This window comes from Borostomias antarcticus (assembly GCF_949987555.1).
Source record: "Borostomias antarcticus genome assembly, chromosome: 3".
Classification (NCBI taxonomy): domain Eukaryota; kingdom Metazoa; phylum Chordata; class Actinopteri; order Stomiiformes; family Stomiidae; genus Borostomias; species Borostomias antarcticus.
This window is the reverse complement of record NC_140236.1, coordinates 27,362,060-27,384,823: the sequence shown is the minus strand read 5'-3', so window position 1 is coordinate 27,384,823 and position 22,764 is coordinate 27,362,060. Positions and strand designations below refer to the sequence as shown.

At 50.6% G+C, this 22,764-nt stretch overlaps 1 protein-coding gene across 2 annotated transcripts in view; it reads right to left on the bottom strand.

Moving 5' to 3' along the window:
* Window positions 1-10,881: 10,881 nt before the first annotated feature.
* Window positions 10,882-22,764, bottom strand: part of pde4ba (phosphodiesterase 4B, cAMP-specific a) — a gene marked incomplete at both ends in the record, with an annotated part of 143,688 nt that continues 131,805 nt past the window's right edge. For both annotated transcript variants that reach the window (XM_084435808.1, XM_084435809.1), the window contains 9 exons: window positions 10,882-11,319; window positions 11,763-11,945; window positions 12,342-12,464; window positions 12,588-12,742; window positions 12,865-12,964; window positions 13,573-13,737; window positions 13,861-13,959; window positions 14,104-14,282; window positions 17,431-17,524. In XM_084435808.1, the coding sequence (XP_084291934.1) occupies window positions 10,882-11,319; window positions 11,763-11,945; window positions 12,342-12,464; window positions 12,588-12,742; window positions 12,865-12,964; window positions 13,573-13,737; window positions 13,861-13,959; window positions 14,104-14,282; window positions 17,431-17,524 (1,536 nt within the window). The remainder of the gene's footprint in view (window positions 11,320-11,762; window positions 11,946-12,341; window positions 12,465-12,587; window positions 12,743-12,864; window positions 12,965-13,572; window positions 13,738-13,860; window positions 13,960-14,103; window positions 14,283-17,430; window positions 17,525-22,764) is intronic.

Sequence of the window (22,764 nt, the reverse complement as noted above, 5' to 3'; positions counted from 1 at the left end):
CTACCTGTCTTACAGGTCAACTATTATTCTCTGCCCCATCTACCCCCCCACGGGCTAAATTATGTCTACGAGATTCCATCACGTTACTGACCAGGAGGTAGCCTACAGTAGCCTATTGGACCCACGGCCTACCAATGTCAAAACAGCTGTGCATCAGTTTGGCCTCCATATCCCAACGTTACTTTTACCTTACAAACGACAGCCTAAACTAATTGTGCCAAATTGTATTTACTTTACACGTACAAAATGGGCACTTTAAAAAAAAAAAGTGAATGCCTGCCGTAGAGGTATGGTGATTATTCAAAGACAGCCCATCTCTCCTGTAAAATGTTCCACAGTTCAAAACAAATCACAATACTTTGATCATGCAATATCAAGGAAGGACTCTCGAAATTCGAGACTTCCTGTCATCAGTACACGAGGAAATAAACGCGATTACCTTATCGCGCAGTAGGCTAGTCGTCCGTCCATGCATTTCAGTTTATTCGTTCGGCAGAATTAGTTTGTTTGTTGAGGGATTGTATCCGGGCATTGTCGATGTTCATGTCACCCATGCGCTTGTCACGAGTGTGCACAAGGGGGCATGCGTTGAAGTTCGCTGGTATTTCCAGCCGAACAGCATTCACTTGTAGATTGACACAGGTGAACCGTGAGTGAAGGTACACACTTGGTCACGTACAGCCTATAGGCTACTGTAGCTATAGCACAGTCGAACCAGTTTGAAACTTTTTAGAATGTGTGTTTTTAATTTATACGGACTGTTGAGTTCATAGGCCTAGTTCATAGTCTTCAAGACTCCAGTTTTAGAACAGACGTTTAAAACGACAAACGTACAAAATTGCATAAAACTGGCTGTTGTATGAATCCAGCTTTACAGTTGCGTCCAACTGTGCATTAATGTGTGCTTGGCATTTAGGATATTTTTTATTATTTTTTATTTAGTTAAGTCTCATTGAGATGAAAAATCTATTTTACGAGATAGACCTGGCCAAGAAAGCAGCATACAATTGCACATTATAACATAGGCTATTACAATTACAATTAAAGATTAAAAAGAAAAGACGCATCAAGTTACACATTGAAGGCATGCAAGATTAGGCTATAGGATAAACAACAATCACTATCAGCAAACCCAAGCAAATATCTGGGTTAATTTCCTCTTGGCTTACACCAAATTATGACATACTTCGTGTAAATATCCTATGCCTTCTTTGAGGTGCAATATGGAAACTTTTCAAGTGAAAGACATCTGTTCCTATGCCTTGTCTGAATCATGCGTCACTGCACAAACAAATCAATACAATCAATCGGAAGTGCATACACAGCAATTCTATTTATAAAACATAATGGACCTATCTCTAGCCTACTGCTGTGGGGTCCCTAATTAAACGCAGGCATTAACATAAGGCTTACAAAAGCACATCATTTCACAGTACGCGGCGTACAACCCTTTGGCACAGTAGTGCCATTCATCAAACATTGCGTGAAGAGAGATCTGAGCAGAGGACTCTTCTTCCCCGCGCTGTTATTCTATCCCACCGATGATGATGACTCTCAGCCCGCCCCCTCCACCGTTGTCATGCCAACAGCGGCCGTGCAGAGAAGGGAAGGCCCGCGCGGGCAGAGCGAGACACGACGTGAGCGGAGGATGCTGCAGCTTGAAAAAAACACCCCATGATGTTTTTAGCATGTTTTTGCTCTGAGAATGTAATTTAATGCAAATTTATTGCTCTAGGCCCTATAGGCCTAAATGTTCTTAGCCGTTGGACAAAACATAGGGCATACTCCAGGAGCTTGCTCGATCGTCTTGTTGAGAGGTCAGGGAATAATTTTTGCCCTCTGGGTGATGCTGTTTTTTTTCCTCCCTCTGGAATATGTAGGGGTGGGACCTTTGCCCACCCTCTCATTGCTCTCTATAAAGCGCATTGTGTTGCCTCTGTGTATGAAATTTGCTATATAAATAAAGCTTTGATTGATTGATTGATTGATTGATAGCTCAGAGGAGGACCAAATCCCACCCCCTTCCCTGCGGGAGATGTGATCTCGGTGGTGGGAGAGAAAGTTCCAGCGCTAAACTGGTAAACATCCTCCTCCTCCTCCTCCCCTCCTCAGGACAAAAGCACAGCAGCAGGAGGTGGAGGAGGAGAGGCAGGGAGACTCCACTGCGCAAAATGGAGACGAGAGTTTGTATATAGCTTGACAGTCGGCATCTTTAGCAAGAATCGCTCTGCCCTGCCCTGCTCTGCTCTGCTCTGCCCTGCTCTGCTCTGCTCTGCTCTGTTCTGTTCTGTTCTGTTCTGTTCTGTTCTGTTCTGTTCTGCCCTGCCCTGCCGTGCTCTGCTCTGCTCTGCTCTGTTCTGTTCTGTTCTGTTCTGTTCTGTTCTGCCCTGCTGTTCTGTTCTGTTCTGTTCTGTTCTGTTCTGTTCTGTTCTGTTCTGCCCTGCCCTGCCCTGCCCTGCTCTGCTCTGCTCTGCTCTGCTCTGCTCTGCTCTGTTCTGTTCTGTTCTGTTCTGTTCTGCTCTGCTCTGCTCTGTTCTGCTCTGTTCTGCTCTGCTCTGTTCTGCTCTGCTCTGTTCTGTTCTGTTCTGTTCTGTTCTATTCTATTCTATTCTGTTCTGCTCTGCTCTGCTCTGCTCTGCTCTGCTCTGCTCTGCTCTGTTCTGTTCTGCTCTGTTCTGCTCTGCTGTGCTCTGTTCTGCTCTGCTTTGTTCTCCACGCCAGGGCTGTGATGCTGAGCTGCTGAGCGTCTCACACCTGGGTCAAAGCCCCGAACGTCGCCCACTACATTGTTTTGCATCTAGACCTGAGTGTGCGTTTTCCTCTTTGTTCTATAATCAGTGTATTTCCAGCCACCAGCACCTCTCTGAATGTCCCCAGTGTGGGTTTTCTTCTCTGAGGCGTCTCACCCTCTCATCCGAGGCGTCTCACCCTCTCATCCGAGGTGTCTCACCCTCTCAGCCGAGGCGTCTCACCCTCTCTGAGAAGTCTCACCCTCTCATCCGAGGCGTCTCACCCTCTCAGCCGAGGTGTCTCACCCTCTCATCCGAGGTGTCTCACCCTCTCATCCGAGGCGTCTCACCTTCTCATCCGAGGTGTCTCACCCTCTTGGCCGAAGCGACCAGACATGCTCTGTTCAGCCTGCCAGACCAGATTTGAGTCTATGTGCTGAGAGCACATCCTGCCCCCCCCCCCCCCTTCCTCCTCCTGGCCACGCCCTCTGTCTCCCCCCCTCCTCCTCCTGGCCACGCCCTCTGTCTCCCCCCCCCTCCTCCTGGCCACGCCCTCTGTCTCCTCCTCCTCCTGGCCACGCCCTCTGTCTCCCCCCCCTCCTCCTGGCCACGCCCTCTGTCCCCCCCCCCTCCTCCTGGCCACGCCCTCTGTCTCCTCCTCCTCCTGGCCACGCCCTCTGTCTCCTCCTCCTCCTCCTGGCCACGCCCTCTGTCTCCCCCTCCTTCTCCTCCTGGCCACGCCCTCTGTCTCCTCCTCCTCCTCCTCCTCCTGGCCACGCCCTCTGTCTCCTCCTCCTCCTCCTCCTGGCCACGCCCTCTGTCTCCTCCTCCTGGCCACGCCCTCTGTCTCCCCCGCCTCTCCCTCCTCCTCCACCCTCTGACAGCTCCACTGAGCTCTGCCTCCCTCTGAAGTACAGCAGCTTCAGTACCAACCTGTGTGTGTGCGTGCATGTGGTGTGCGTGTATGTGTGTGGATGGTACGCGTGTGTGTGTGCGCGTGCATGTGTGTGTGTACGGTACGTGTGTGTGTGTACGGTACGTGTGTGGTATGCGTGCATGTGTGTGTGTGGACGGTACGTGTGCGTGTGAGTGTGGGTGCATGTGTGTGTCTGGACGGTACATGTGTGTGTGTGGTGTGCGTGCATGTGTGTGTGTGGACGGTACGTGTGTGTGTGTGGATGGTACGTGTGTGTGTGTGGTGTGCGTGCATGTGTGTGTGTGGATGGTACGTGTGTGTGTGGTGTGCGTGCATGTGTGTGTGTGGACGGTACGTGTGTGTGGGTGCATGTGTGTGTGTGGACGGTACATGTGTGTGTGTGTGGGTGCATGTGTGTGTGTGGATGGTACGTGTGTGTGGGTGCATGTGTGTGTGTGGATGGTACGTGTGTGTGTGAGGTGCATACAGGAAGGAATGAACAGACTATCCTCCATGTTTCATGATCAGGGAAATGAAAGACTGACTTGTCCGTGGTTTATCAGGGAAAGTACTCACGTTTGGTTCTCTTCCGTCTCTGGATGTGGATGCTATCTTTTCCCACCGAGCCGTTGCCTGACTCGGTTCATCCCAAGCAGATGCCAGGAATGTGGTGTTGAGGGGGTGATGGAGATGTTTTGTGTTATTTTTCAGAACCATGGTGCGTCATTCACAGAATAGAAGCCAACCAGACGCTGTGACAAATCAAGTATAAACCTCAATCTCAGCAGCCATGGAGCACAGCAACAGAGACAGATACTCTTCATTGTGTGTGTGTGTGTGTGTGTGTGCGTGCGTGTGTTAAGATTCTGTTTTGTTAGAGGCGCTACTCTGCTAACATGACGTGCCAGATTTGCTTCGGATAACCATCTGGGAACTCAACTGTTTGGAAAACGGCAGGCACTTGTAGCTGTTTGTATTTCAAATTGCTCAGAACCAACGCTGATTGGCGAGATCATTTGCCGATCAGGCTCAACATTTTCTCTATCGAGAGGATCCAGACTGATTTGCGAGTAACAACGTGAGCTCTCGACACCAGGATGGTCTCACGAGGCGTCTGCTACCTAGAGAGCGAATGTGGGAGAGGTGTGTGTATGTGTGTGTGTGTGTATGTGTGTGTTTGACCTGTTTGAGTTTGAAGGGCGAGTGACACCAGGCAATGATTTCTCAAGTCTAGAGTAACACAATCAATGATTTCTCAAATCTAGAGTAACACAATCAATGATTTCTCAAGTCTAGAGTAACACAATCAATGATTTCTCAAATCTAGAGTAACACAATCAATGATTTCTCAAGTCTAGAGTAACACAATCAATGATTTCTCAAATCTAGAGTAACACAATCAATGATTTCTCAAATCTAGAGTAACACAATCAATGATTTCTCAAGTCTAGAGTAACACAATCAATGGTGGCCAATGCGCAGCGGAGGGGAAAAAAAAAAAAAAGGCCATCAAAGTGGTCACGCGCTGGAAAAAAATCTTTCTCACTACCCGCTTGTACCATTCCCAGCATTGGGATTTTTCCCACTTTTCCATGTGAGCAATCAAGGAAACAAGTGGTTGTTTATGTCTGCTCGGTTCAACAAGCCCAAATAGGGGTGTGTGTTTACAGTATTTCAGAGGAGTTGGCCAGGAGAGCGCTAGACTGAGGCATTTCACAGATCCGGGTGATTAGGTTTGAATGATGTCCGTCACAGACATCGCTGGTCATATTATGAGGCGGCACGCGAAGTCAGTCATTGTGCGTTTGGGGATTCCTAGAAGTCCGGCACGTTTCAGTTTCCTGTTGACTGTGGATTGGTAGTTAGACTGTGAGCTTGAGTGGCCATCGCTGAATTTTAACGTTACTCAGATAGCTAACGTCTGGACGGACACGCGCACGCAGGCACTGCACAATCACGACTGTGTACAGTCATATAAAAAATATACTGTAGCCTACGTACGGCAATAGAATAAAGTAAGTACAGCATTCAGACACTCTATGTGTGATATTCAACACGCACAATACAACAATACAGTCCATATCAATCATCTGTGATCTGTCACACTATCAAATGGGTTACATAATAAACTGTCATTACTTTAGTCTGTGTCAAAACAAGTCATTTGAACTGTATTACACTTGCATACACAAAGAGGGGGCTACCGCATGCATTTGAGGTGTGTGTGTGTGTGTGCGCGCGCGTGCGTGCGCGTGCGTGTATTCCTCAAGCTGATGATGACGCTTGGAGATCAATCGTCCATGACTGGAGAGCAGAGCTCAAGGCCCTAAGCGGCAGTTGGCTCCCAGAATCACATCACCGCTCGGTCTCGTAATTGACCAGGAGGATGTAAATAGCCACGGCTCCGCAGCACGAGACTGATTTACTGCCTTCATTTACAAGGTTCTGACTCTCCCAGGGGGCGGGGCCAGCATCGCTTTGCGCTCTCCCAGGAAGCCATTTTCCGGAGCCAGCGTTTTATCTTCAAGGCCTGCTCTCTAGGGCCTTCAGAAAGTGCAACTAAGCAGCCGTTAAGCCGCGATGACGCAGGTTCAGAGGAGGTACTGTGCGTCTGGGGGTCTGCGGTGAGGGGTCAAGGGGTCAAAGGGGCGTGGAAGGAAGGGGAGGGGCGAGCCAAAGAGCTGCCCTCCTTGGGACGAGCGACCTCTAACACTTCAGCTGTGGTGCCTCTCTCTCTCTCTCCCTCTCTCTTTCTCCCCCTCTCTCTCTGTCTCTCTCTCTCTCTCCACCTGTTCGTGATTTGCACATGACCCATTACCAGGTTGCTTTAATTTGGGCCTCTCACGCCGCATTGACGTCAGAGGGCCCTGCTGACACGCACAGGCACACACACACACACACAAGAAGGCAATCAGTCGAACGGTTGGCTTCTAGGATCAACACAAGCCATCTCTGCAGATGGTGTGTACAGGCCCATATGGTCAGCATAGCACACTCCTTCAGGAAGGAATGGAAACTTCTCTGATCATAACAACATGCTCTACAACCTGCGGAAAAATAAAGGTATTTTCTGACTGACAACTACAGTACAGCCCAATGCGTCACTGACTGAGTCGTATCAAATTGCATTATCTAATAACTGAGTAATGTTCTGTGAATTGTGTCAGTGTTGTGTAGTGGTGGTGATCTGTCCATGGTGTGTTATTCTGGAAAGAGTGTCAGTGTGTACAGTACTTCCTGGTGGATCAGTTTCACATTCTCATCATGAATTAATCTGTGGTCATGTTCAAAACCTTGGCCAATGTATTAAACACAATGAATCACAATGTACAAAAGATACAGTTGTAATAAACGTGCACACACACACACACACACACACACACACACACACACACACACACAAACTGAACGTACAGTTGGGAAATCTAAACCCAATTCAAACCATAACTTTTTCTTTCTGAGAATCCCTGGGAAGTGGGAAAGTGGTGTGATTAAGGTCCTCTGGTGGGTTTGGCTTTGGGGTATTTTTGGTGGTATTAGATAAGCCTGTCATCACCGTCACTCCCCCTCCCTCTCTGACAGGGGAGAACTGAAGTTACATGACACTCCACCCTCGTCATCGGTGCGTAGAGGGTGTTATCAAATTATATCTGTCTTACCAGGTTTCCAGGCCAATGTGGAGAGTTAGAGATAGAGAGAGAGAGATAGAGAGAGAGAGGGAGGGGCAGTCATGGGAGAGAGAGAGATGATCATTTTCAAGATTCACAGAACAAGGTCACTGCGCCGTAGGTACAAGGATATCCTGTGAAACGAGGCCTTAACCATACAGATCACTGCTTAGGTCAATACCACAGGACAACATCATGGGGGATTGAATACGTGTTATTATTCATGTATGAATAGACCTGCAGGCTCCATTAGAGAGGTGCAGTATGGTTAATCCCAAAATGACGTTTGGATCGTGGATTATGTAGGAAAAAGTAAAGACTTTGAATAAATAAACAAACTTCCCCTCTACCATCGAGAGGTAGCACCTGGAAAAAGTGGGTGTGTGTGTTTTCTCTCAGGGCTGTATGTCGTGTCAGGACAGGGCAGTCTGGAGGCTGTGTGGGGGTAGCAGGGCTGCCTTCATGTCACAACGTGTCCTTGTCGAAGCGCATTCCCTTGCATGACTCATCCGGCAGTTACCGAGATGCAGAGGGAGGAGGCAGAGACCAGAGTAATATATTCATGCTTTGTCTTTAATCACTTCATAGAAAAAGTATTTCAGATTTCATTTGAAACACAATATACAATATTATACCATACATTGTGTGAAACATTTAATATCCGCTTGCAACAGCGCGGTATTGAACAGACATAGAAACCCCCATGTCTCATGCAGATAGTGCTATGTCTGGCTAGCCATTTGGACACAACTTGGACCAAAAAGCTTGAACATAGATTAACAATGTTATACTGACAATTTGAATTGCAAAACCGCTAACAAGTTTGGTCAGAAAATAGTTCACATTAGCACAATCAATTACAGAAGATCACATTTTTTGTAATTAATAACGATTCACATTGGTGCTCGGGAGATATTGTAGCATGCTACCAATATGTCCTGTTTATCTACTTTACATGAAGTGCGATGTGTAAAGGAGACTTGGTTGTGTAACGCTCGGTCGTTATTCCTGCTGCCGATCTCGTTCATCTGAAACTCTTGTCAGCCATCTGTGTTGAAGCTGCTGGATGGTGATTGGCCACTGCAAGGTGGTCATGGGAGTGGATGGATTTCACACCAGGCAGTCAACTTCTAAGCCATTTTGTCCTCCACAGCAGGCCTGTGGTATTGTACACATCCAGGTCTACACAGTTTTAACATGTTCTCTTTCTCGCCCATGGGTAAGGTTTATACTGTATGTGTCTTTAGCTGCTGCTTAGGGCACTCAAACATTGTGCGAATATACTTATTATATATATATATGTATATATATGTATATATATATATATATATATATATATATATATATATATATATATATATATATATATATGTATATATATATATATAAACAAAACAATACAGGATATAAAAAGACTCTGATCTAGAGCCTTCTACACGTTCCACACCACCACGTCCAGGTAATGCAAGTGCATATATAAATTAAAATAGCTTTACACTGAAACAGTATTCGTATTTACAGCTTAAAGTATAATAAATACACTGTTATAAACAGCAAAGGACCAACTTGAGCTCTAGTGACAAACAGTAGGAGGAGTCATGTGAGTATGTAAGGCCTGGTGACAAAGACAACACACACACACACACACACACACACACGCTCACACACACTCATCCATGCAAACTGTATGCACATTGATTGCCACTTGGCGCCTGCTGGAGTGAGCGTGGACAATAAGGTAGCTGAAGTACCTTTGAGTATGTCAGTAAACCAAAATGGAGGACAAGGGACAGATGGTAACTAAGGCTCCATGAAATCCAGTCATGGAGAACAGATGAAGACAGCACCCCCCCCCCCACCCAGCGTCTGCCTGGCACACTGCAGTGGGAAGAGTTTTTAAAGTGTTTACCCCCACCGGTGACAGCACTAGGGCATTTTGGTTTAGTGCAGGATCTGTATCTGTAATTTCTCCCACAGACTAGAAGACCACCTCCTCTCTAGTTCATCTTTGTTGTTCTCAAAAGTATTTTTTCTCCTGGGTTTGGTTTCGTAGCAGACACTCCGAACGATGAAACTGAAAGTGACGACGCAAGAGAGTAACACCCTGATAACCTGGGTCCTGGAAATGTGACCCGTTTACAGGAAGGAGAGGAAGGGGAACCGATGACCCGATTGACGTCAGCGAGCAGAGGCAACGCTACCGTTTTTTGTGTTTTCTTCTAAACACGCGGAGCACATGACTAGCCTGATTGTTTTGGGGGTTACATTCACCAAGCGGAGGGCTTTTTATGCACCGTGTTATTAATAGTGCTGATCAAGGTGTCATGGGGATTTCAGTCAGGCAGCCTCCGGCGGCACCTTTCATCATTTGGACTGGGCCTGATTGTAGACTGGCAGGGGGCGGCGGTTACATCAGAACGGGCATGGCTCGGGCATGGTTTGCTTTGGGCTAACAGGATTAATAAGGCTACATCATGCAAAACCACTGCACTGGAAATAGCCTCCCAGCTTCCTCAGTGGGGCTGGCCTGGTCTGGCCTGGCCTGGCCTGGTCTGGTCTGCTGTCGTTCTATCAGCAGGCTTTATCTGCCATGTGCTGTTTCTGCTCACGCTGGAGGCGTGTCTTTGGAAGGCCTGGTTACCAGGATGTGAACCCTCTTGAGGCAGGGGAGCGTTCAGGGAGAAGATGGGGAGACGCAGAGACAGGATGAAGAGGAGTAGGTGATTTCTAAAATGAGCTGTTTTTGTATACCATTCTACAGTTTGACACTTAAAGCCATAATCTCAACTTTGAACATGAATCATGAACACGCCTATTTTATTTGAACATATTAAATAATGTATCTATCATGGAGATGGATAGTTTCAGGATTTTATGAGTTTGTCCAAGAATTGTTTGTAGTTCTATTGCCCAATACAAGGAAGACTGAGATACAAAAGGATTCTGCTCTTTCAGAAATTCTTAAGAGAAAAAAAAGTCACATACATACTAAAGTGTGTTCAATAAATTAAAAAACTAGTTAAAAAGACAATTGTAAAAAAGGCACACAAAAGTCCTTTGACAAATGTTACAGTGAAAAGTAAACTGTTTCTTTTCTTGCTCACTTTACAAACGCACAACGTTCAGTAGTTCATATGCTACCTCTCCATGTCCGATCTCTGTAGAAAAGTCACAAGATATAAAACATATCTCAGTAGTGTCAACATCACGGTTTTCCGGTTCTGGGGAAAACACCGTTCCCAAACTGACCGCCAATCCGTTATTTCCTCAGCCTGCCTGTCTGTCAGGTCCAAATGTCCGCAGCAGTTTTCCTGAGAACTCTGGTCTGAAACGGTCCGTCTGCGTCTGGCTCTCAACGCAAGTGAAACGGTCCCTCTGCGTCTGGCTCCCAACGCAAGTGAAACGGTCCCTCTGCGTCTGGCTCCCAACGCAAGTGCAAGACATCCCGTCGGGGCTCAACCCGAGCCCCTTGGCAGGCCCGTTAAAACGCACAGCTGCGGGATTTCTCCCGTTTAAAAAACCTTGAAAACCGCCACGCGGTTCCCCGGCCGACGGGTTGGGGCGGGGCCTATGTGTCCGTGGGCGACGCTTCGTGGGTGACGATCTCTATGGATGTGGGCTCCATGGGCTCCTCGGGGTCCCGGCTATCGAAATAGTCCAGCAGGGAATGAGCGGGCTCTCCCAGACTGTCCTCCTCCTCCTCCTCATCCTCCTCTTCCTCCTCCTCCTCGTCCGCCTGGCTCTGCTCGTCTCTCTCCGTTCCCTCGGAGTCCTCCTCCTCCAGGGTGAGCTCGAACTGGAACTTGTCCCCGGCCGCACCCCCCGCCCCGCCCGCGTGGCCGTCGTGACCCGGGTCATAGAAGGGCGGCGAGGGGCTCTGGGGGATCATGCTCTGGTACCAGTTCCTGTTGTCCTCCAGTGTGTCCAGGATGTCCTGGGCGTCCGGGTGGACCAGGTCGGCCCACGTCTCCCACAGGGGGTGGACGATGTAGTCGATGAAGCCCACCTGGAGACAGACAGCCAGGGTCAAGACTCCAAGTGTGTGTGTGTGTGTGTGTTCATACAAGCGCACGTGTGTGTATTTGTATGTAATAAGTGTGTGTGTGTGTGTGTTTATACTGTACAAGCACAAGTGTGTATTTGTATGTAATAAGTGTGTGTGTGTTCATATGTAATAAGTGTGTGTGTGTTTATACAAGTGCACGTGTGCGTATTTGTATATAATAAGTGTGTGTGTGTTCATACAAGTGCACATGTGTGTATTTGTTCATAAGTGTGTGTGTTCATACAAGCGCACGTGCATAAGTGTGTGCGTGTGAGCTTGTGTGAGTGTACGTGTGTGTAAATGTTCTTAATAAGTGTATGTGTGTGTGTGTGTGTGTGTGTGTGTGTGTATGTGTGTGTGTATGCGCGTGCGTGCGTGTGCGTGTGTGTGTATGCGCGCCGTACCTGGCTCTTCTCTACCGAGGCGGTGTGTTTGTCACACATGGGGCTGATCTCCATCCCCCTCTCTCTCTCCCGGTCCCCCTGGTGGAAGAACTCGTCCATGATGCGGTCCGTCCACTGGCGGTACAGCTCCAGGGACTTGGTGGGGTTGCTCAGGTCAGCACAGTGCACCATGTTACGCAACACCTGCAGAGAAGAGGAGGGATCGTTAGAGGACAAGCAGAGAGAGAGAGAGAGAGAGAGAGAGAGAGAGAGGGGGGAAGGCCAGGGGCGAGGAAGGGTAGAAAGAGGAAGGAAGCGAGAGATAGTGATAGAACGAGATGGATGGGAGAGAGAGAGAGAGAGAGACAGACAGAGAGGGAGGGAGGGAGGGGGAGGGAGGGAGGGGGAGGGAGAGAGAGGGAGGGAGGGGGCAAAGGTCATGTACGTTGGAGACTTTCTAATGATCACTGTTTTTCGTGACTAACTGAACTCCTCCACTGCTGACTGTTGATTAGAGCTATTGCAAGCTGGGAGAGGGTCTAAGGGGAGGGGATGGTCTAACACACACACACACACACGCACACACAATGAGACACACACCTGTATTCTGTCTGTGTAGTTGTCGAGCAGCAGCACTCCTGAGCTGGTCACCTTCTTGGTCTCCACCATGGTCTTCAGGTCGGCCAATAGGCTCATGTGTTTGGACATGTCTGTAGCCAATACCTGGAGGGGAGGGACACCATCAGCTCACCGCTTCAATGCAACACAACAATGGCGGGAGGTTCAAAAAAATGCCTTAAGTTCCAATTGGGTCGACAGTGGGGGACGGGTCAACTGTCCACTCACCATGTCGATAACCATCTTCCGGAGGGACTGGCGCTGTTTCTTGGTCACGTTCTGGAAGATGTCACAGTTGTCCTCCTGCAGCAGCTTGAAGCCCACAGCCAGGTGATGGTTCTCCAGAACCGACTCGTCGTTGTACATCAGAGCCAGCTCAGAATCTGAGTGGACCGGACAACATAACATGAGGACGTTTTCCACAAACCGGCAAATCCAGCATGATTAGCTGTGGAGGTTGTTACTGTACGGACAGCGTGCGAGGCATATCTGAGGAAACACTCACTGGTGTTGATGAGGAACTGGTTGGACACGCCCGGGTGGTCGACGTCGTGGATGGCCGCGGCAAAGATGGCCGCCAGGATCTCCAAATCGGTGAAAACAGCCTGCGAGGGTTTGAGAGAGGAGATTAAGAACTTCTCCGGAGACAGAGGCCCGAGAGAACGGCTAGCCCCCCCCTGGCTGATAACCAACGGTTCCCGTGGCTCGGTACGGGCTAACAGGCTAGCGGGCTAACAGGCTAGCGGGCTAACAGGCTAGCGGGCTAACGGGCTAACAGGCTAGCGTGCTGACGGGCCAGTGCGCTGTGCACCTGTCAATAAACACTCTAAGAGGCTAAGCTATAAAACGTGATGAACGGGAGCTAGCTGGACAAAGCGACTGACGACGCGCCGAAGGTTCAGGTCGCACCAATCAGCTGCGTCGCGGCGCGCGGTTTGGATCTGTTTATCGAAAGCGAAGCTGTGAGAAACTGAAGGGTTAAAAACGTGAGGGGTTGTAAAAGGAGGTGAGGGAGGGGAGGAGGGGAGGAAGGGAGGGAGGGGAGAAAGGGAGGGAGGGGAGGAGGGGAGGGAGGGAGGAGTACATCTATCTGGCGGAAGCGAAGGGCAGAGCAGAGTAAGATTCTAAAATGGAGGTCGACCTCAACGGGCTGGGGGGGGTGCGTTGAGGGCGGAGCTAGCGGCCTGGCTACGAGGGAGCGTCGTGGACTTACATCCAGGGCGGGGGTGGACAGCAGGATGTGCGTGGACTGGGCCACGTCGGCGGCGTGGAGGCTGTTGTGGTAGGCCACGTCCGAGTGGTAGTGGTCCTCCAGGGTCATCATGTAGGCCACGAACGTGTCTGTCGGGATCTTGAACGTCTTTAGCAGGTCTCGCTCCTACGTGGGGGAGGGAGGGGACAGGATCAGTCAGTGTGTGTGTACAGTGTGTGTGTGTGTGTGTGTGTGTGTGTGTGTGTGTGTGTGTGTGTGTGTGTGTGTGTGTGTAGGAGAGCCGCCTACCTGGAAGATGGCGTACATGATGCAGGTGAGGGGTCTGTGGTTGGAGAACTCTGACACTGTGAAGATGTTCAGACCCCACTTATTTAGATCCTCCAACTCCTACAAGCAGGACGACAGAAGAGGAGGTTCATGTACATGTAGAGGTGGGTAGATTATCTCACACACTCACTCACACACACACACACACACACACACACACACACACACACACACACACACACATACGCACACGTACGCACTCACCTTGGAGAGCAGGTCCTCTTTGTCGGTCTTGACCCCGAACCGTGAGATGGAGCTGGTGGACAGCGAGGGACCGTGGGAGACCTTCTTCACGCCGCTGATCTGAGTCATCAGCTGATGCTTCTTCTTCTTCTCCCGGGCCTTGGGCGTCGGAGACGGAATCTCCACATCGTTCTGCTTGTCTGAGGGAGAGAGAGAGAGAGAGGACAGAGAGAGAGAGAGAGAGAGGAGAGAGGAGGAGGAGTGTGTCAGATTACCATTCGCTCACAAAGAGGACATTGTGCCGCGTCTCATTTCCGGGGCGTTCCGCGCCGCTGCCTGGACTCTGTGGACCCAGGTGCACCTTGCTCAGAATAGAACCTCCTCCATTCATTCATGTCTCTCTTTTCCCTTCTGCATCTCCTGCTGATTTCTTGCTTCCTGTCCATTCTCCCTCCTTCCCACTCTCTCTCTCCCTCTCTCTCTCTCTCTCTCTCTTCGATCACCCCTTTCTCCCTCTCTCAAAGAAGGGCGGAGAGAGGCTCTGGGGGATCATGCTCAAAGGTCAAAGGTCAGCAATTCTCAGCCCCAGAAGAGGAACCAGCCGGCAAGTCTCCCTCCGCGGCTCCGGCCCCTCCAAACCCCCGAGCCCCCCGCCCCCGCCTCCCGTGTTTCCCGAGCGGCACGTCGACCGTCGGCCACGTGGCGTAGCGGCCCGCTCGTCATTCCATCTCGGGGTGATTCAATTACCACCGCGGTCATTCAAATAATCACAGTCGCTCTTCCCCACCACCCCTCTCTCTCTCTTCTCTCCCTCTCTCTCTCTCTCTCTCTCTCTTCTCTCCCTCTCTCTCTCTCTCTCTGTCCTTCAGTGCTAATTGACGGCGGGGTGATCAGACACACTCAGACATGCGCTGCGTGGGAACCGAGAGGAGAGCGATAAACTGGCCCGTTGTTCATTATGGCTCGTCTCCTGCCTCTTCCCTTCTCTCTCTCTCCCTCTGTCACTCACACACTCACACTCACACACACACACACACACACACACACACACACACACACACACACACACTCTCACACACACTCTCACACACACTCTCACACACACACACACACACACACACACACACACACACACACACACACACACATACACATACACACGTTCCAAGCCAACCTAGGGGAAGACTGTCCTGTATTCAGTTGTCCTGTATTCAGTTGCCTCTGTTGAGGTGGCCAGCTCAGGAGTCCTTCAACATGTGTTGAGCCTTCTGTTCTGAACCTCTCTCAACAGTCTGGCTGCAGTTGGGTTGGTACTGCAATGTGTTAGGCAGTCACGTTGGGTTGGTACAGCAATGTGTTAGGCAGTCACGTTGGGTTGGTACAGCAATGTGTTAGGCAGTCACGTTGGGTTGGTACAGCAATGTGTTAGGCAGTCACGTTGGGTTGGTACAGCAATGTGTTAGGCAGTCAACTCCCCCCTCCTCCTCCTCCTCCTCATGTTTATTCCGTCTGCATCAGTCTCATTCTCAATCACCCCCAGACCACTCAGTAAGCTCACACTGGGACAGATGAGAGAGATGGAGAGAGAGAGAGAGAGAGGGGGAGAGAGAGAGAGAGAGATGGAGAGAGAGATGCAGAGAGAGATGGTGAGAGATGGAGATAGAGAGATGGAGAGAGATACAGTAGAGAGAGATAGAGAAAGATGGAGAGAGAGAGAGAGGGGGAGAGAGAGAGAGAGATGGAGAGAGAGATGCAGAGAGAGATGGAGAGAGAGATGGAGAGAGATGGAGAGAGAGAGATGGAGAGATACAGTAGAGAGAGATAGAGAGAGATGGAGAGAGATAGAGAGAGATGGAGAGAGATGGAGAGAGATGGAGAGAGATAGAGAGAGATGGAGAGAGATGGAGAGAGATGGAGAGAGATACAGTAGAGAGAGATAGAGAGATAGAGAGAGATGGAGAGAGATAGAGAGAGATGGAGAGAGATAGAGAGAGATGGAGAGAGATGGAGTAGGGATTTGGGGATTTTTTAATTCCCTCAATGGGCTGCGTTCTGCTGTCTGCTGTGGTACTGTAGCTGCGCTGGGCCAGCCAGACTATTATGGGCCGGGCCAGCCAGACTATTATGGGCTGGGCGGGGCGAACAGCTGTGAGACGAGGCGCTGCTCGTTAACGACCCACGATTGGCGCCGCCGCCATCCCTCAGGAACGAGCAGCTCAACGTAGCGAACGCATTCCCTTCCAACAGGATCTGACGAGGGATCCTAGGATGATCACTGCATTGTGATATGGGTGTATAATAGTGTGGAGGCGGGAGGGAGGGAGTCGGGGAAGACACCCCCGCCGACAGGGGCAGATCAGCAGGTAGGTGAGTCACTGAGTCACCTGCTCTTCTGAGCGTAGGGGGGGGGGGGGGGGTTTCCACTGAGTCCCCCACCCAGTCCCCCGGCCCTCCTTCTGCAGGGGAGGGAGAGGATCTACCCGGGGCGAGATGAGCCTGGACGAGGACCGCGTCAACATACGCTGCGCCTGTCTGTCTGTCTGTCTGTCTGCCTGTCTGTCTGTCTGTCTGTCTGTCTGTCTGTCTGTCTGTCTGTCTGTCTGTCTGTCTGTCTGTCTGTCTGTCTGCCTGTCTGCCTGTTTGCCTGTCCAAATCTGTCTCTGTCTGTCTGTCTGTCCAAATCTGTCTGTCTGACTGTCCAAACTGTCTGTCCAAAGTGGTCTGTCTGACAGCTAGTCAGTCAGTCAGTCAGTCAGTCAGTCAGTCAGTCAGTCTGTCTGTCTGTCTGTCTGTCTGTCTGTCTGTCTGTCTGTCTGTCTGTCTGTCTGTCTGTCTGTTCTCCATGGACTCCTCCAGTCTTCTCTCGGTCCACTGGCTCCAAAACCGGCTAACGAGCTCGCCTGTCACTCACGCGTTGGCGGGGGCTTCTGGTTTAAAGCGTGGAGCGGTCCTGGGTTTGAGCCTGTCCTCCAAGGGAGGCTTCCTATTGGCTGCCCCGAGCACTGCGTCACTAACCCAGCCAAAGCTAGTGGTGCAGCGTTCTCCAGCACGCCCCCACAAAGCCACAGCCAGCTCGCCGTCAAAATGGAGGCTCCGCTCGAGAGACGGAACCGCTGCACACACACACACTGCAGCAGAGCACACAACCCGCGCCAGCGTGCGGATAACGCGCGTTCCAGCCAGGGCGCACAAGCGTGCGCTCGTACAGTACGATAAAGTGCCCGTCTGTGATTCGTTTTCCCATTTCCATTCATGTGTGTGTGGATAGTGCTGTGTGTTTGAGGGTTTGTTTGGGTGTGAAAACAGGCGATCGAAAAGGCAGCCAGTCAACACGTGCGGTTCATTTACCTAGGAAGGTGTTGGAGATGAACTCGGACACCTGGTTCCCGGAACGACTCATCTCAGAGAGGTGCGTCAGCTCCCGATTCAACATTCTCTTGAACTGGAAGAGAGAGAGAGAGAGAGAGAGAGAGAGAGAGAGAGAGAGAGAATGAAGTCAGTTTCCAACAGGGACACCTGGGAGAAATTACGATTCAGCATTCCATTGAAAAACACCATCACTGCTGCTCATCATCTTAGAGAAATAATCAATAGGATTAAATCACTTCGGGGGGAAAATGATCTAATAGGTTTCAAGCAACAATGTTCAAAAACATCCATCCGCTGAGAATATTACATACGCAGTTCTCTATCTCACACACACACACACACACGCGCGCGCACACACACGATTATTTTCACATCCCTTTTGAACATTGGCTCATATCGCGTGAGAGATGTCCAAGCCAGTGAAGGAACACGTCTCTCCGTGGGACACACACACACACACGCACAGAAACACACACACACACACACACACACACACACACACACACACACACACAGCCCGGCGCTGCAGCGGCAGCATCTGTTTGAGCCAGACCAGAACCGCAAACACAGCCATCGTTGCAGAGGACCCAAGATGGACCCTCCGCCACAAACGCCGTTCCGTCGGTCTGACCGCCTGAGGCCATCGACAATATCACTCTGACCACAAACAAGCATCTATTCACCTCACACACATACACGCACACGCGCACACGCACACACACACACACATACACGCACACACACGCACAACGCAGCTCAATATTATAGCCACAATTCTAACACAAGTCCTATGTTCTAGCGTCGCTCCCATCCCCCTGAATTCCTTAGTGGAGAACCCCGACTGACACGTCATCGGTAAAAACCTAGCGAGGTAAACGCCACACACCTTAATGTAACCCCATGACACAGAGAGCAGATAGTTGGCTTCAGGCATTTTGGACCCCGTGTTGTCCTTCCTACAGAGAGCCAGCAGCAGTAAGGTAATCCACCGCGCGGTCGAAAGAGAGAGAGGCGGGCGAGCGGGATTCCTTTTTTGTGCCAAAAAAAAAAAAAAATCCCTCTCTTCTCTTCTCTCCTCTGGCTCTCAGCGGCGCGCCGAGCTGATGAACGAGCGGTCGCTCTCAGTGCTGAGTGGGCTCAGGGTCTCCATGTCTAGGGCTGGGGGCCGGGGGTCTGGGGGGGGCAGGCCGGCGGGCGGGGGGCCGTGGCCAGGCTAGGGAGCTCCGGTCTGGGCGCGGGGATCCACAGGGCTGGGGCTGGTCGGCTCTGAGCAGCGAGCGCTGGTGGATAACGCAACAGCAGGAGGAGGGGGGGAGGAGGAGGAGGGAGGTGGAGGAGGCGGCGCTGGGATGGAGAGAGGGAGAAAGAAAAGGACAGACTGCTCTGCGATGAGATGCTCGTCTGACTGGAGGGGAGGGGGTGGTCCTCTGCTGCCTCGTCTCCCTCCTGCAGCTCCCTCCCTCCCTCCCTCCCCCTCTCTCTCTCTCTCTCTCTCTCTTCTCCCCCTCTCTCTCTCTCTCTTCCCCCCCTCCTCTCTCTTTTTTTCCCCCTCTCTAGTCTGCCAGCCCCAGCAACACGCTCGATGCGGAGCACATGATTCGACGGCAGGCGGAGTGGGGGGAGGAGGGGGCTCAGCCCGGCGTCGCCCGCCGCGAGGGAGAGAGAGAGAGGGGGGAGGGAGGAAGGGGGAGGGGCGGGACTCTGGATCCAGGATTCAGGATGCCCTCTCTCTCCTCCCCTCCCCCTCTTGTCACTGCTTCCACTGCAGATATGCCATATCCACCCCGCCCCCCACTAGGGGAATACCTCTCACCCGAAAGACGGATGAGAAACAGGAGCTAGCGGTGTCGTTTCAGACATATTGGCTTACTGTGGGGGGGTGGGGGGTGTACCAGTACCACTGTGCCTTCCTCAGTGAGGAGGAGGAGGAGGAGGAGGGGGAACGGGGGTGTTTTTAGAAACGTAGACGCAGTGGTTCCCGTTCCTGTCTGTCTGTAATCCTCTCCCTCCTCTCCCTCCGCGCTCGTTATCCACAGCCCATAATATTATCAGAGGTGGTGGCGCCGACCGTGGCGGCCTATTTTTACACACCGCACCGCCAGAGAGAGAGAGAGAGATAGAGAGATCTACAGAGGGAGAGACGCTGGATAGCTGCATCCTTTACCATTTCGGGCGACACCCCCCCTCCCCCCGCCCCTCCTTTCCCCGCCGCGCGCCAATTACCAGAACAGCCCGACGCCATGGCAACAGCGTCACGTGACCAGCGCTTGGCGGCTGGCGTCTTGTTGGCTGCGGGAGGCTTCCCCTTTCTGAGGGAAGCGAGCCTCGTGGCGGCCGCGACATCACGAGGACGCTGCCGCCCGCCGCCGACTGAAAATCACTCGCCCTCTCCCTCCCTCCCTCCCTCCATCGCTCACTCTCCGTTACCTACATGTCAATTTATCTCCCTAGTGCCACTTGCCAACGCTGCCATCAATCTCCATGTCTGGCCAGCGTCTCAGAATCAATGGCTTGTCCTTGGAGCAGGTGTGAACACAGCCACGATGGATCTGGGCCACCGACACCCACAACACCACCTCATCACCACCTCATCACCACCTCAACACCACCACAACACCACCGTCTCAACTGGACAACAGATGGACACTTGTGACCATTTACACAACAGTCACTTACACAACATTCAGGCTGGATTTTGGGTACTGAGAACCCGAAGCCTTTGTGAGCCACACTAGACACAGACGAGGAGGTGCTTTTTAAGAGCGCGCCGCTTGGGTTTAGAAACCGCCGTTCTAAGAGCTCGTCCGTGCAAAACAGTAAACAGCATTTTCCCATGAGCCCTCAGCCGAGGAGGACTAGCGTACATGTTCAGAATGAAGAGGGCGAGATCAAAGCTTTTTCCAGAGAAGATACAGGATTATCCTCCCACTGCAGAGAGAGAGAGAGAGAGAGAGAGAGAGGGGGAGGGAGGAAGGGAGGAAGAAAGGAAGAAGCCCGCCTCTTTATATAATAGTTTGCTGCATTAAATATGAGGGAGAAAGCAATAACAGCGGGTGATGTCTGAGCAAGAGCTTCAGTCTCCCCGAGGTAGAGATGACCCCTGACCCCCTCTCCTGACCTCTGTGTCCTTCCCCAGGGAGCAGAGAGAGAGAGAGACAGTTAATATTTGATGAGGGTTGATGCTTCATTCAGATAGAACACACTAGAGCCTCTTACACTGGATCCCACTGCGTCTGAATGGACGCTGATAGCTCTGTGGGAGCCTCTCTCTCTCTCTCTCTTTCTCTCTCTTTCTCACTCCATAACCTTTCTTCTCTGTCACACTCGTTCTCTGTCTAACTCTCTCTCTCCCTCACCCCCCCACCTCTCTCTCTCCCTCTCTCTCTCTCATCTCTAGGGGGCTAGGGAGATTCAGCTGGGTGCTGCTGTGTTTCCCAGAAGCCTTTGCGGCACTGGAGATGAATGCTGATGGCATTTCATTCTGAAAAAAAGAGAAGCTCCCTTCATTCAGGGATGATCCCAGATGACAAGGCGCAGTGGAGAGCCATCAGGCACACACACACACACACACGCGCGCGCGTACACACACAAAAACACACACACACACACACACGGTCAACCATCGAGACTGTGTAAGCCCATGCACTGACCGACTTCCCTTCATGACATCAGAGGACTCTACACCTTTCAGATCATATCACATAATCACCTTAAATCGGCCCGTGTTCATTGAGTCCTGATGAGCACTGTGGAGTTTAAATCCTATTAGCATTGAAGCGACTGTTCAACTCTCAGCCACTAGTGGGCACTGTGTACCCAGGCCAGACTGTCAGCTACTGCAGTCCTGTCCACTACCAGAGAAATTACTTTGGATAGTTGATAGGAGAGCCACTAAACTAGCTTACAACAGAAACTGAGTCAACATTAGCTAAGCCAAATATCTATTGAGTATCACATGGGCGTAATTCAAGAAGCACTCATAACTTCAGTATCATCCAATATTTACCGATTGCTCTTGATTGCTCTTGCCCTCAAACACATGACTCAAGGTGACTACAGAGACTGGATCAGGAGCACGGGGTCAGTGACATAACCTTCCTAGGATGATGCCTGGATACACACTTTACCCTTCACTTCCTCTGAATCACTCACTTGCGTGTGTGTGTGTGTGTGTAGTGCGGTGTGAGTAGATATCCCTGCATTACTTCATCGGAGGAGAGAAAGATTAAGAAAGATCAGGCCTGATTACTCAACCCTCTGACGTGCTTGTCAGAGCAGAGTTGCGTTTCCAGTCAGAGACAGAGACCTCAGGGTTTAGATGTGGTTAGCGACAGCCTCTGTATCTTTGATATGTCGCGCACGCTTGCTCATTTGGCCTTTAACTGTTCAACAACACCATCTTCACACGCCCAGAAACGACCGCAAAGAAACTCCGCAAACCAAGAAGAGAGCTCACTTCACAACTGCAAATGACACTCGGAATACAATAGGCTACTGTACACTCAGTTGAAATGCAATGACTATCTGCTTGCTGTCTGCTATATTACATTACATTACAGTCATTTAGCTGACAGTTTTATCTAAAGCAACTTACAATAACTGCATTCTGTCTGAGCTGAAAGTTACCATTCTTTTTGTATTGGGTTAGGTTGGACTGGAGGCTGTCCATGTGTCCAGTCTGTCCAGGAATAAAACCAGACACAACTAGGAGTTTAGTTGATGACCAACATATGATAAGGATTTGCCTGCTCTGTCCAGTCCATGGAGGGTGTGCTCGCTGGGCTTCAGCAGGAGGAGATGTAAGGAGGGCTTGGCAGACAGGGATGGAAACTCCACTTATCTCACGCATGCCATTTTTCTCATTAACTCACTCAACTAGATTTAGAACCCCTGCTGATTCTCCAGCGATAGCCGGGCAGAAAAACAACTCGTCTGTTTCCTCCAGGTGCTCGTTTGCTCGTTTTCTCCTGTCTCCACTTTTGCCAAACTAGGTGGAGAGAATGATGGTCTAATTCCAACCAACAGTGAGGAATAACAACAGTAGGACTCAGAAAATTGAAAAGTTTAAGTTAACCACTCGCACCCTCTAAAACTTAAGATCTCAAAGAAACTCACAAACAACTATCTCAAAGAAACTCACAAACTACTTCGTAACCTCAAAAGTATTCTACTTAAACTTCACCAATGAAGAAGATGCACATAACTAGTTATCTTATAGCAAAGACTAATTAAGACTTTGGCATGTCTGTAGGGCACCAGCTACCCTCCCAGACCAAGTTCCTGACTGCTCCACTCTGCCCTGTCATGACTTAA